General features: G+C 36.5%; 1 protein-coding gene across 1 annotated transcript in view; it reads left to right on the top strand.

The window, feature by feature from the left end:
• The window catches only part of HDAC9 (histone deacetylase 9), a 507,021-nt gene that overhangs the window by 41,532 nt on the left and 450,177 nt on the right, over positions 1-15,312 (top strand). The window contains exon 2 of the mRNA XM_067291613.1: positions 4,502-4,617. Coding sequence (XP_067147714.1) covers positions 4,596-4,617 — 22 coding nt within the window. The 5' untranslated portion in view covers positions 4,502-4,595. The remainder of the gene's footprint in view (positions 1-4,501; positions 4,618-15,312) is intronic.

Genomic DNA, 15,312 nt, shown 5'->3' with positions numbered 1-15,312 from the left:
CAGTGATGCATAGTGTCACCTCTAGCGATGGATCTGAAAATAGCAGTTAATTTGCCATATACTGTGCTATATCTTAATATGCCAAGTTGATAAATTGGGTAACAGATGGGGGTGAATTATTATCCTTGGTCCCCAGTTAAAGTGTATTGCCTTACAGAGTGCAAATACCTTAGTATCCTCATGATTTGACTGATCAGGAGCTGTATGCTGTTTTTGTGGGCGGAAGTCAAGTACAAATGCATCTCCCAAGGACTGCAGTACCCCACATAAAATTTTGATCTACCATGGCCAGCCTTCTGATTTTTCCTTTGGTTCGTGGCTGACATTGAAATGTATGTGCCACTGCAGTTTATACTGTCTGATATACAATATGACATTCCTTTGGTAAAAGGAAAGAAATGAAGCATGTCATCTTTTCATTAGAAGTGTATTTGAATGAGAGTGTCTGCATTGTGGATGTAATGCTGTATATGATGATGTGGAATTTTTCATGGTTCTGAATGTGAACTTTGACAATATGAGCTTTGTACCATATTTGCAAGGAGCTGTTAAAACTGAACGTGCACAACAACATTCTGTTTAATGAAAGTTTTGCAATTACAAGAAATATATGGAAATAGAGTATCAGGCCAGATGCCACCTGTCACTTCATAAAAATATAAAACTACCAGTGCAGTTAAATCTACAAAATCCCTGAACTGAAATCTTTTTATGGGGATCCCAGCAGAATGCTTTATTATACAGGAGCTATTCTCAGCAAGTTTAACCTCAGTGAATATTCAGTGCTGTCTATGGTGGTCTTGGAAGTCATGTTTTCTTTCCCCTTTCACATCACAGAATTTTAAAATATTTGGGGTTGGATGGCACTCTGGAGATCGTCAGGTACAACTCCCCTGCTTAAGGCCGGGTCAGCTAGAGCAGGTTGCTCAGGACTGGTTTTGAATATCTCCAATGATGGAGATTCCACAACCTCTCTGGGCAACTTGTTTCAGTGTTTGATTGCCCTCCTGGTAAAAGTGTGTGTGCGGGGGAGGTTTCTTTTTTCTTTTCCCCTTCTATTAATGGAATTTCTCTATTTCAATTTTTGCAACCACTCAGAAGAGCCTGGCTCTGTCTTATTTATACTGTCCCATCAGGTATATACACATTGATAAGATCCCCTGAGCCTTCTTTTCTTGAGGCCAAACAATTGCAGCTCTCTCTGCTTCTTATTGTATGACAGATGCCGCAGTCCGTTGATCATCTTTGTGGCCCTTGGCTGGACTTGCTCCAGTATGTCCGTGTTTCTCTTGTACTGGGGACCTGAGAACTAGACACAGCACTCCAGATGCGGTCTCACCAGTGCTGAGTAGAGGGGAAGGATTAACCTCCCTTCACCAACTGGCAGTGTTCTCCCTTAAGTAGCCCAGGAGGCTGTTGGCTGCCTTTGCAAGTGCACACTGCTGGCTCACATTCAACTCGTTGTCCATGGGGGCCCCCAGCCAGTCAGCCCCCAGCATGTACTGGTGCATGGGTTTTTTCCTCCCCAGGTTGCAGAACTGCGAATTTTCCTTTGTTGAAATTCATAAGACTCCTGTTGGCCCATTTCTCCTGCCTGTTGAGGTCCCTGTGAATGACAGCGCAACCATCTGGTGTATCAACAACTCTTCTGTATCATCTGCAGACTTGCTGAGGGTGCAGTCCGTCCCAGGTCATTAAGGAAGATGTTAGACAGTTTTGGCTCCTGTACTTACCCCTGGGGTACTCCACTAATGACTTGCCTCCAGCTGGACTTTGTGCTGCTGATCTCACCCTTTGAGCCTGCCAGTTCAGCCAGTTTTCAGTCCACCTATCTAGTCTGTTCATCAGTTTGTCAATGAGGAAGTTATGGGAGAAAGTGTTGGAAGCCTTACTAAATGCAAGGATAAACAACATCCGCTCCTCTCCCCTTGTCCACCAAGCCAGTCATCCCATCCTAGAGTGCTATTAGGTTGTTTAAGTATGACTTCCCCTTCACAAATCCATGCTGACTGCTCTCAGTCACGCTCTTGTCCTTCATATGTTTGGAAGTGGTTTCCAAAGTTAGTTGCTCCATCACCTTCCCAGGGATAGAGGTGAGGCTGACTGGCTTATAGTTCCCCAGATCCTCCTTCTGCTTTTTGAAGATAGGAGTGTCATTTGTGTTCCTCCAGTCCTCAGGAACCTCCCCCAGTCACCATTAGCTTTCAAAGGTAATCAAGAATCACCTTGTAATGACATTGGTGAGTTCCCTCAGCACTCGTGGGTGCATCCCGTCAGAGCCAATGGACTTGTGTATGTCCAGTTTGTTTAAGTGTTCCCTAACCTGACCTTCCTCTATCGAGGGTAAATTTTCCTTGCTGTGAAAGAGAGAGCATTAAAGAGCTATGAAGAAGCTTCTTTCTAAAGATTGTCAACAAAACTGGTATCCATAACCCAGTAGCTTAGGATAGGTAGGGCTGTTTTATTGATGGGGTGCGAAATGTCAGTATTTGCACTGACAGGTGTATGCCAAACATATTTTCTGATTTCTCTAGATTTCAACAGAAAAATTGGCATTAATGGTTTAACAATCCCAAATTACATGCAAGTATTTTTATTGGGGAGAAAGTAGAGATTTGTTTACATGCAGTGAAAGCTACTCCCTAGCCATTTGATCCTGCAGTCTCAATTGACTGCACATTCTCTGGTTATACTAGTTCAAAATATCTGCTCAGGTGTGTGGGTCTACATGAACTGAAGTTAGATAAAATAATAGTTCTACATATGGTGATCAGAAAAGTGTTTTTATTAGAATGCGGTCAAATCCTAACACCAGACCTTTCTATTCTGTTTAATTCTAAACCTCTACTGAAAATTAATTCTAGTAAAGGCCGTAGTTAAACATTAATATCCATTACTTTCTCTTCCCTTTCTATGAGGTACCACATAGTCAGAACTCTGAGGCTGGGTATTGAATGAATGGAAATTGGATTCACTAGAAAATGTTCTTCATCGTCAGCGCAGCTGCTAGCATAATAATGAGCTTTATGTAATTAAATATTGATGTTAACTATTAATGATGTAGCCTGAACTGTTCATTTCTTGTATTTATATTAACATTTCTTGGAGCTGTATGGGGATGTAGCACACCCTCATGTGTCTCAGTTAAGGTAAAGACATGCGCAAACAGAGGTTTTGGATTAGATTAACTAATTGGGTCTGTTCAGTTTAATAGTGGTCCCTTTTAAAAGTGATGAAACTTGATTCGTGAGGTAGGCAAGGAAAAATAAGTAGGATTTGCACAAAGTGTCATGCATCTTGTTTTTTACAGATGCTATCTGCTGGAATATTGGATGTATCCAAAGATCAGGCCTGTTTGAGCAAACTACTTTACTGCACATACAAGTAGAAGTTACTTATTTAATAAGTGAGTTCCCTTTCTCAAATGATAATGATGCAAAATTTAAATGATTATACTTAGTTAAAATGTAATTTACTATCTGAAATTTGGCTGAACTGAACTTGAAACCAAATGTGCAGTTGGTGGTTTCAAAAAAACTCGTGACAAAAGCTGCTAAAATATTCAGTGCTAAAAATACCTTTGACTACTTAGATGCTTCAGGAGCAGTGGCTGAATAGGATAGTCAGTTTAAAAGTATTGTAATGCACTACAGCCTTCTCTTCTCTCCCATTATGCTGTTTATATCATGCTTGAATCGAAATATATTTTAGTCTCCTGAAAGCCACTTTTCTCTGCAAATTTAAACTTTCAACAGATGTAAGTATTAGAGAAACACTGCCTCTTTTGCTTCTGCATTGAACTAAGTATGCCACAGGACTGTGAGAAAAGTTCAGCCAAATTACAGAAACTTCCTTGTCCTACTCTCAAGCAGCCCACACTATTAGCAACTTTCTTGGCAGGGTCAGAAATGTCATTAGCTAGTAGCGGGGGATCCATTCAGCTATGCTAATTACTTCAACAAGTTGTATTATAAGCAATGTAAACATTGGAGATTAAGAAAGTACATTTTCCAGAGAGGTTTCTGAATGCAGATCTGTTTCTGCACATTCACATTTCAGTGCTAACTGCAAATGCCTACAGTTAAAACTGTGAATTGGCCACTGCTTAGCTGTAAGGATGTAATCCATCTATTTCCTCCTCAAGTCTTTCGAACTCTACAGTTCATATAACACTCTGATCTTCATAGAAAGAGAAATGACCAGTCCTTTTTACTTTATAAGATTGTTTTGTGACTATAGGCATGCTACAATGCAAGTTTGTATCTGAATCTGGACTGTCCTGAAGTTTGAGGATTTTTAGCTTTAGTGTTGTTTTCGATGATTGTCTGCTCTAGATTTTTAGAGAGAAAATTTACATGACAGAAGAAACCTTTAGTCTGAGAAAAGTTTCAAATGTTTTTTTCCTTTTTAGTGTGATTGTCATATTTATCATCATTAAAAAAAACCCAGTATATTATTAATATATAGCTCTAAAGCGGTTTTTCTTTTCTGTTGTATTCAGATTCACCCCACTTCAGGCAGAACCTCAAAATCTGAACAACTTCTGCCAAGATTTGGCTTTGCACTGTCAACAACCTATCATTCTATCAACAGCGATGAGCTCCACAACACAGCCAGGTCAGTTTGTTTGTGTCTTGTTTTTTTACCTCACTCCTGCAGAACACTGTCCTGTATTACAATGTGCAGAATTCTTTGTGCTGATGATAGAATGGATTTGGCAAGTAACCCATATGCCAGCTGCACCTAATAAGATTTGACTGTCTTATAAAACAGAATAAAGGCTATACATGAAAAAAGGCTATTGTTTGGGCTCCTTATCTCACTTGAATTATAAATCCAGTACAAGTCTGCAATGCTTTTTTAATATTTGCATAGAGTTTATTAAAAAACTGAACAATCATGATTAGACATGAATAGGCATCTTAAAACATATTTTTAATTATTTAATATTTTTATCTAATCATTAAATTATTACCTGCCTTTACATAGCTGCATTGTTCAAGAATGAGAGCAGATGGCATTCTGTTGCTTTTCTTTTTACTCTAAAGTCATATTTGTCCGTATTGGCCATTCTCTGCTGAGCTTCCATCTTTATCGATGCATAATTAACAATGGTCTGTGTACCTGCTTAATCTGATGCCTGCAGAATGAGCTGCTGCTGTCTCACCTGACAGAAGGTGAACTATTAGTAGCTGCAGCCAATGTTCAAACTTCTAAAGAAAAAGAACGCTACATATGGAACACGCCTTGACTTCGCTCCTTTTGAGGAGTGATAGTCCCCAATTCAAATCTGTGCAACGTCCCATATGGTTTGCACTTCATTCACCCACACTTCAAATGTCTATTTCTGGTACTGTTGGTAGAATAACGCTGTACAGGTGGCTTATTTTCTGCCTGCTTTGGCTTTGTGCAAACAGCTAGTATAACAGCATCAGGGAAAACACTGTAATAATTAATAAGTGGTATGCATTTGCTAGATTCCCCATCTCATAGAAATGTAATTCAGTTAAGACTTTTGGAGAACTGTTGACTGTAGTGTTGAAAACTGGGAATAATTGCTCTTATGTTAATGGAGTAAAACATAGCTAGGTTTCACACTAGGATTCCCTTCCCTCCCCCCCCCCACCAGTGCAATTTGGTGCATGTGGTGAATTATCAAAACAAAATACGATGGGACATTCAGTAGAAAAGTATGCCTGTGCTTTATGTGTATCCCAGTGGTGGCTAATATGTAATAAACTTGTACTTTCCTAAATGTACAGTTCAGATCTCAAGATACTCCAGTTAATTTGGTGTCTTTCTAACATTTCTTATCTTGCAGTAGATGTAGTCTGCTGAAACTCATAGTCAAAAATGAAATTGGCTCTCATAGAAAAAAAATTTCCAATATATTCTCATTGCTATCAGAAAACAGATTGCAAATATGCATTCATGTCTGCTGTCTTTGCAAATGCAATAAGGAGAAACATTCAGCATAATCAGAGAGACCTGAATCTATAAAGGTATTTAGACTACCATTGTTTTCAGGAGGAGGAGTCCAGTGCTTAAATACCTCTAAATCTAGTCCTTAAGGTCCATTCTTAATAGACTTTCACTATCTTCAGTTATCTAAGTATTCCTAATTGAGTCCCATCAACAATTTTGAGAATGCTTCAGTGTGCACTGTAGTGAGTCTTCCCTAGTTTTAATTAGTTCAGTGTGAAAACAGATGAAGTATTTTTGACATGCAAGTGGATCTGTGGAAAATGAAATTACTGTTGAGTTGAAATAAAACAACACTGATCTCACAATAAGCACTGTAGGATAGTTGAAAGGCTTTCCCCAAACTTTATAACTTCACAAATTTCTTAATGAATCTACCAGTTATGTTCCATTGCCCATATTTGTACCATTCCACTGGAAAGTAGAAATAGATAAATATTTTGGAATAGTTAGTTACAAAACTAGTGATCATGGTGGTAATTAGATTTTTTGCCATTTTATCTCTCCTGCTGATGGAAAGTGATGGATTAGGAAATAGCTGAAACACTTAGCGATAGTGTGAGGAAAATAGTGGGTTGTCTATTTTGAATGAAAAATTATTGCATATTTAGTTAGCTCTTTCAAGAACTTCAGTTAAAAAAAGTTGTCAGTAAGCTTGAACAGTATGTAATTGGAAGGAATTTACACTTTTCATTGGAGTGAATTTGCACTGCTTTTGATTTTTAGTATCAATGGAGGCTTCAGTCTCTCTATGTTCCTTCACAGACTGTGGAACATGTATGTATTGTATTCATCCATTCTATCTTACATTCTTCTAAATTGGTTTTCTGTCCCTTTCCAAGAGATATTAGCTGTATAGCAAGTATCTTTTATACTTTTCAGTTTTTTTACATATTTACAATATAGGATGACGTATACACTTTTGTGTATACTAGTCTGTCAACCTGCTCCCTCCTTCAGAAAGAAAGCAGGCTCACTGTCTGCCACGTATGACATTTCACTATTTTTTGGCATATGAACAGTGCAGCAAGTTGCACGGAGCCAGGATTTTATCTAGGGTACTTATCACCATATTATCTTATTGGAGAAGTTTTAGCACCTTTTGGAAATTACATTAGAGGTTGACAATCAGCAGGGTGAATGAAATCTCAGTTCTCTTAAAGTGAATAAGACTGACTTCAGAGTATCTGTACCTAGTAGTAACTTCTATGTACAAAAAATATTGAAGGAAAATTAAGGTTGAAAAGTCAAATATTTAGAGTTAGGAAATGCCAGAATTAAGTTTGCATGGGAAATCTTAATTTATCTCCCTAATATGTATGCAATATCATACAGTCTAAATCGCATGTTGACATGTTATTTCTTTTCCAAGGGGCTTGTAATTCGTTCAATGCACAGAATGCTTGGTGGTCACTTAATGAGAATTTACTTATAATTTTGCTGTTCAGTATATTGCCACCTTCTCTTATTTGCTACCACTATTCAGAACAGACTTCGAGGTCAGAAGTCCTAATTTACTCATGAGCTATCCTGTGTTGCTAATCACTGTACCATCACAGTACTTACACACATACTAATGAATTACCCTACCCACACTGCAGTGAGATGTTGGGGTATTACTATTCTGATTTACAGTGGGGGACAAACTAAGGAGTCATGAGAATTAAAATTGGATGCCCAATTTGAGACTAGTGACTTTGCATCATAAAAGATAAGAATTGCCATACTGGGTCATGCTTGAGTTCTGTCTAGCCATCTAATATGAAAATTCATGACTTTGTAGCTTCTCATAGCCTCTTATTAGTCAAAATGCATATCTGTTCCCTTAGGAGCTGCATTTCTCAGGCCTGAGATGCTCATGCTGGCCACTTAAAAAATGAAGAACAACACATCATTAGAATTTGCCTGTGAAAAGTCTAAATTGCTTCACCAAACATCTCAAAATATCTCAGAGTTACAGTATTTAAGGGCAACATCAGTCACAGGGTTCTCATTTTTCTTTCACGCAGTCCCTCCCTTTTAATGATACAGGTTTCAGAAAGTACACATCTTCCAAGTTCATCAGCACAGGAGACAAGTGTTACCTACTGTCTCATTTTAGGCCCTTAACTCTGATTCCTAGTATCTACAGGCTAGTAAGCAGAGAAATACAGGCACTTCTACAAGGTGATCTGCTCTCTCTCTCCATTCATTAACTATAGTGTGTTTCTAAAATGAGTGTGAGTCTGCTGTTTGAAATGAGGCAGGATTTATGTAGACTTCAGTCTCACATCCTGCTTAAAATGAATGCTGTGGACTAAAGGACAATGAGATTCTCCTTTGGCATCTCTTCTGTCCCCAGTGTAGGGTCTGAGACATGTTTTCCATAGTATTTTGGCACTTTTTTGAGATCACTCAAACCGTTGCTTCCAATGCACTACAGCAATGTACTAGGCTGAGTGGTAGGGAAGGCCTCCCATCTGCGTGAGCAGTTAATACTTCATTATTAGATTTTAGAAGATAAAATGACTCAATCTGCTAATTTGATCTACATTAGCTGAGTTCTCACTTCCTGCTCCTTTTCAAAGATGCTTCTTCCCTGTTTGGCCAATATTTCTCTGTCATCTTGCAGCTTTTGTCTTTTTTTTCCCCTGGATGTTTTTTATGCAAGGTGAACCTTAGGAAATGAATAGATAAAAAGGCAGTTGCATCTAACTTGAGGTTAGAAATATTGTTACTAAGATAAACTTCTTTCACTTCTAAGACACTGCAGTAGTGGATGAAGTATCCCTAGTATCCCAGTAGAAAAATCAATCAGATTGGCACTGATTTGAGCAGCTTGATCCTGTTATGGCGAGCCTTTAGAAGGCAGTCTTTTAATTTATGGCAGATAGTTTAAATGGGAAAAGCCTGCTGGAGATCTGTTGAATAGTGTTAGAGTAGGGCTTTTGTGTTCTTGACTCTCTCCGCCTGAAAATCTTGTGCTTCTTTAGGGTCTAGGTTGCTATATTCACTTATAGCTGATAGTTAAGGTAGTTTAAAATAATTTCTACACAGGAAACTGTAAACATTACCATTTAATCGTGAGAGTATTCATTTTTTTCCTGTTGTGTGTGCTGGGATACTACCTCATTTGAATAATAATTTGTGTGCCTTATATGTAAGACCACTGAAAATTTCCATAATGTACTGTAAACTTCAATATCTTAGGTCAGGGCTGTAGGCCACAATGGAAAAGTAATTCTAATTTTTTATTGTTTTACATTTTATCTTTAACTAACCCATGTATAAATAGTTTGTGCATGTATACATACTGTTTACACAGAAGAGAGACAAACCGGTAAAGCAGCACTACATTGTAAGTGAATTTTACAGGCCAGCCTGCTTTGTGGGTGGCTCATGTCATTAACAAAAATCTAAAATGCTATAGGAAATTTCAAGTACTGTGTGCAATGCTAAATTTCTTTATATTTTTACAATGATGTGATGTGTAGGTGCTTGAGGCATTACTATTACTAGAAGCTCTGTACACTGGTGCTATGGGAGGAAATGCTTATTTCTTTAGAACACCTTTTCCTTCATACTGGCCTTAAATTGTCCAGCAAGACCACTGAAAGACCAGATGTGGAACACGCGAGAATTACGCATACTTTATTTGAATGTTACCTGAGGAACCTCTTTGGGTAGGGTTTGCTCGCAGCACCAATGCACATAAGTATTTCCTTGCATTGTATGATGCAATGAACAGGCCTCCTGTGTAGCAACATCTACTTGTGACAACAGTGTTACCTATTAATTTGATCTCAAGTCTTTGAACCTTAAGGGACCAGACTCTGGCTACCTGTAGAGCTATAAAGTAAATGCTGAATCCCAGCAGGAGAAGGTGCTGATGTTTGGTTGTTTGCTTTGCTTGTTATAAACTGTAAGATCATTAAGGAAATGTTTACATCCTGTTGCTGTTGCGTGTGCACGGATCTCAACAGATTCGTGAACATAAAAGCATTAGGCAAAAAAAGAAAATATAATATGCTCTTAAAGGGGATAGTTAACCTATTGTTTTGAGAAAAACTTTTGTTATTTGTTCTCTAATATTGAATAAATAGAACCCCACTGGTGAATTAATATCCACAGATATATTTTGGAGTTAGTTGTTTTTTTGATTGTATAATGCTTTGAAATGCATTTTCCATTAGTGAGGTTGCGGGGTTGTATCTATTGTGTGAACCACCAGTTCAGTTCCTAAGTATTCTATTCCTTGCCCAGGCTGTTATTTTTCTGGACAGGCGGTCATTTTGTTTACACCATGTAATTACTTTATATAGTACTTCTTACCCAGTATTTCTTGTTTTCCAAAGAGAAAGAGCACCTATCTAGAAGGATGGGCAGTAAGTATTTCTGTAAAAATAAAGATCACAGAGGATAGGAAGACCTAGGTTTTCATCTTTTCCCCCTGAGAAGGGGAGTCAGACCACAGAGACCTTTTCTCACTTCTCATTTCCCTCCTCCTGCCAATCAGTTCTTTTAGATTAGGTATTTTGTGCTTTGTTTTTCATCTTGAAATTAAAATCTGTAACATTGGAACAGTTAAATGATAGAAAAAAATCAATTCTATTAACTCCCCTGAAGTTTTTCATGGAATCACTTGGGGTAGAATCATTTCTGTTAAGGAAGAAGGGCAAGTAATACTAATAGATGGTGTAAAAAGGAAAATATGTGAATCTCTGAACTGTCCAGCAGTTTTCTAGCTACTACAAGCTTTTGCTAAATGTCAGTGTCTGGTATCACAGTCCCCCAGCATTAAACCGCATATCCAGTTTATCAGTAAATTCACAAAACAGTTTCTTTCTCTTACTGTTGCAAATATGAGAAATGATGCTGCAGAGGGCTGGTCGTTGATTAGGATGAGAGACCTTTTCAACATCCCTGGGATCATGTTGATTTTCCAAAAGTGTATTAACATGTGCCTACTGCTAAATAGAACATGTTCAAAATGTTTAAACTTTACGTATTTGCACCTTGGTGAAATCAGCTCTTTAATGTCTGTCATTACTAAATTTAAAACCCAATCTATGTTATTGATGTTTAATATTTTTGAAATACTACTTTAAAAGTTGCAACAATAAAAAAAGAAACAGCCTATTTAGTTTTCTTTCTCCAAAGAAAAAATAGAAAAATGATGATTATATTTTTAAATATTAGGCCATTAGAAATGTTAATAACTTGAATTAATTTTACTTTATTGTGTCTCAGTAATGGTTGTTAACACAGAATTTCCCAGTTACTTGATATCTGTGTGAGAGAAACTTTCAGTATGTTTAAAAAGAAATAATCAAAAAACAACCCACTCTGAGAATGAAGATAGGCAGATCCTCCAGAAGAAGTAACACTAGCTATAGTTTTACAACCACTACCAATTTAAGATGCATTTCTAAGAGGAAATTTAAAGAGGCTTTGAAATGAACAGTTTCTTTCGTCACTGAATCCCATAATTCTCTGTCTGGACTTTAATGCAGTTTTGGTTTTGGGAGATTTTTGGGGAAGGAAGGAAAAAAAAAAGTTTCATGTTGTGTTTTGACAAGAGTTGTTCAGTGCCTTTTATTGTTGTAGAAATCTTAGACTTAGAAACCCTTTGCTGGACTTCTTTGAATTTCCTCTTTTATTGTTTGAAATCCCTGTTCACACTTCTTTCCTGTTCTTCAGTACCAGTACTTATTTTTCAAGCTTTTGGTACCTTTTAAGAGCTGCTTGTTGCTGTAGTCAATGAGAAAGTGATTTTTCTTTTCTTAGTGAAGTGTGTGGGAACAGAGAGGAGCCTTGTGCTGAATTTTGCTAGTTCCTACTTCTGCATCACTTTTCTGTCTTTTCAGTTCTGAATTTCTTTAATAGGCATTTGTTTGTTCCTCTTGAGGAATAGCTTGCTCTACCTCTCTGCAAAGCTGACTCTCTGTTTTTTTGTTCTGCTTTGCTGTGCTTTTTCATGACTCTCTTTCCTCCTATTCCCAATTATTAAATATAGAAAATGCTCAAAGTTTGTATTATTTCCTCTATTGTTTTAGTGTAAAAATGCAGAAAAAGGTTATTTCACAGTCCAGTAACCATCTGTGAACCAGCAGTATATGCCATGAACAGATGAAGAGTATTTTGATGAATGATCTGTGTGTGGGTACGTTTTAAATATAATTTGTCAGTTGTTTTGTAAAAAGATTTAATAGAATTTTTAGCCCAAGGGAAGTGGTGAATGAAAGTCCAGAAAACTAAAATCTCTTCTTTGTACTGAAATAGGTATAGCTGTTTCAGTAGATATTTCAGTTCCATGGAAACTGATGAAACTGAGGGCCTGAATGCTTTCCTGGGCTCTGACTGCAGATAGAAAGAGTCGAATGCGTCTGTTTCTTAAGATGACTTTTCCTTTTAGTTGGAACAAAAACAATCCATTTAAATAAAGGCAGAATTAAATTAATTTATTAATTAAGTTCACTCAGTCAAACTGCACCCACTTACTGAGCACAGTGAAGTTACAGTGATTTACACCAGATTTGAATCTGGCCAACTGACTTTCAGGATTAATAGGTATGAACTGCATTATATCACAATACATGTGTGACAGACTACTGCAGCTCTTTAATATATAGAAAATAAAAAATAATAATCCATAAGCTCAGGCTTATGGAAATATATAAAAGAAGTATTCTCACCCTATTCCCAACCTCTGCTTTTTCTCCCTTTCAATGCAAAGCACAACTTGGACTTACAGTTCCGATGCTTTGACCTTTTGAATCTCCTTACAGAGATCCAGAATAGCCTCAGTATGATATAAAACCTGACTTATCACTTTATGAAGTCTAAAAGAAGTTACTGTTTATAGACTTTCATTCCATCTGTGTATATTTTGCTCATAATGGTTTAAGCCTGAAGTCTTTGCCCATATATTTCCAGGTAAAATCCCAATAGCACATAAACATGAATGCAGAATTTGGATCCAGAATTTGTTCTGCCACTGGGAATTGAATGTATAAACAACTAAATAATTAATAAAATGCTATGTGTGCATTAGACAAGAAAGCATCTTCTTGTTCACTTGCTAGTTGCTAAAGTTCATAAATACATTGACCTACTTCATTTGTTTTTCTTTTAGAAGGAATCTACACCATTTACAATTAAAATTGGTAATCAAAGTATAAAAGCCTCACAATCCTGCTCTCATGCATTTACAGTTCTACATGTTCATAGATGCCTACCACTTTGTGTGCTTACTCTTCAACTTTTAAGTAAATAAATAGCAACAGTATAATAAATCATCTAGACAGTGCATTGTGGAATTAGTTAATGCTTTCTGCACATTCAGATTAACTTGGGAGAATAAGACTGGGGAATGCTTTTAGATATAACTATTTAACTGTGGAATTTTAAAATGATATATGCATACGAATTTTAATGTGTGCATACATGACAAAATCCTGTCTTTTCAAACAGATACTATGTTTGGAAATTACAACTGTATTGCTCTTTCCTTTTCACGAACCATTTGTTAATACTGGCCAGAAGATGTTTTGTCTGGAACTTTGTCTTTCAAGAAAACTGTTTCGTTGGCCTGTGTAACCAAAGCACAGATCTTGCATTTTGAGATCTCTTTGCTTTGCTTTTAACAGTTAAATAATCTCTCTGGGATAAACCTTGAAAAGTTTTTACTTCAATCTGATTTATGAAGCTCATTCTAATTTCATGTAAAGATTCTTCAGAATGGCTTTTTTAATTAGAGGTGCAAACTTTTTCTCACTTAAAGTATGTACCTTATTCTCAGTGTTCACTTAGATACTTAATACACTAGCAATAGCAATCAAATTTACTGTCATTTGACAAGATACAGTATTTCACTGTCCTTTCAGAGGTTCAGAACCATTACTCTGTTTAGTTCATAAAACCAGTATGTTGTAGTTACACTTTCACTGGAATATACTGAACAAACTCAGCTAAATTTAATTTAAATCATGGTGGTAATATAAACTGAATACATTAACCAGCCAGTCAGTCATGTCTAATATCTTCACAATCACTTACTTAAATGGCCATAGGCTCCCAAGCTAGTATACTTCAGTGTATTCTGAAAAAATTGAGTTTACTCTCAGAACAAAACTCCTCTAAACAGCCCTCTTGCTATGAGAGATCTGGGCTTTTGATGCAGAAGTTACCTGCAAACTGTTCTCTATGTCCTAATTTTTGCTGCATGCCAATGACTATGTCTTCAGTGGATGTAAACTGAGACTGTGCTGATTTATGCTAAGTAAGGATCTGGTTCTGAAGGGGTGTAGGACAAACTGTGCAACTTGAATGTGCTTGAGTAAAAGAATCATCCTAAATGAATATCACTGAAAAGAAAGATATCATTTATATCTTTTCAATAGAATTGGCCCTGTGATGGTGTTAAAAGTGTAAAAAGGTGTTAAACTGTGGAAGAGGCAATAAATATTTCTCTTTTAAAGATAGAATTAAATAAGGTTGTGTTTTTATATCTCAGCAACAAGAAAATAGGTTGTAACTTAACCAATATCCAAATACCTGTCCATCACCTGTTAATGCTAAACATATGGAAATAGATAACTCTCATGCAAGACGATTACAATAATTGGCTAAGCAGATTTTTTAAATGTTCTAAAATATATTTCAGAACACTATAAAATAAAGCAAATGCCATATAAATACTTTAAGTGGGTAAATATACTCTCATATATTGAATGACCTTAGGAAAGGAAAATCAGAATACTGCATTCCTTAGAGAATGAAAATACAGTATTATAACTCATGTCAGTCAACATGGTTCTAAGAAAAAAAAAAGTTTTCAAACAAATGGTTAATGTTTTCAATGATAGAAAGCTAGTTTGGTAAAGATAATTGTTGAGGAATGTAATTAGCCTCTGTGGTGCATGACAATCTGTTTATAAATAACACTATCCAAAATCATTATAGCATTAAATGAAATAAAAAATGGCTAACAGAACTCGAAAGATTGTACATGGGGAAAATTGTTATCCCCTAAAGGTTTTCCTAGTAGATTTCTGCAGGAATTTGTTCTTAGTTATTATTCAGTATTTTTATCAGTTACCTAGAGAAAATATTAATTCTGGTAGAGCTAACATCCGTTATACTGGAATGAATTTGGATATATAGTTATATAATCCTACTTGGTAAAGTAGATTCTTTTGAAAAAATTGTTTTTTAACCAAATAAAAGAAACAAAGACTGTAGCATTTAAGAAGAGGAGAATTATAGAAATATTGATTAGAAGGGACCTCTAGAGGTCAGGTAGGACTATCAACAACACTAGCTCAGGTGACTTTGTTTAGCTGAATTTTG

The sequence above is a fragment of the Apteryx mantelli genome, chromosome 2, assembly GCF_036417845.1.
Source record: "Apteryx mantelli isolate bAptMan1 chromosome 2, bAptMan1.hap1, whole genome shotgun sequence".
Classification (NCBI taxonomy): Eukaryota; Metazoa; Chordata; class Aves; order Apterygiformes; family Apterygidae; genus Apteryx; species Apteryx mantelli.
This window is presented reverse-complemented; position numbering and strand designations above follow the sequence as displayed.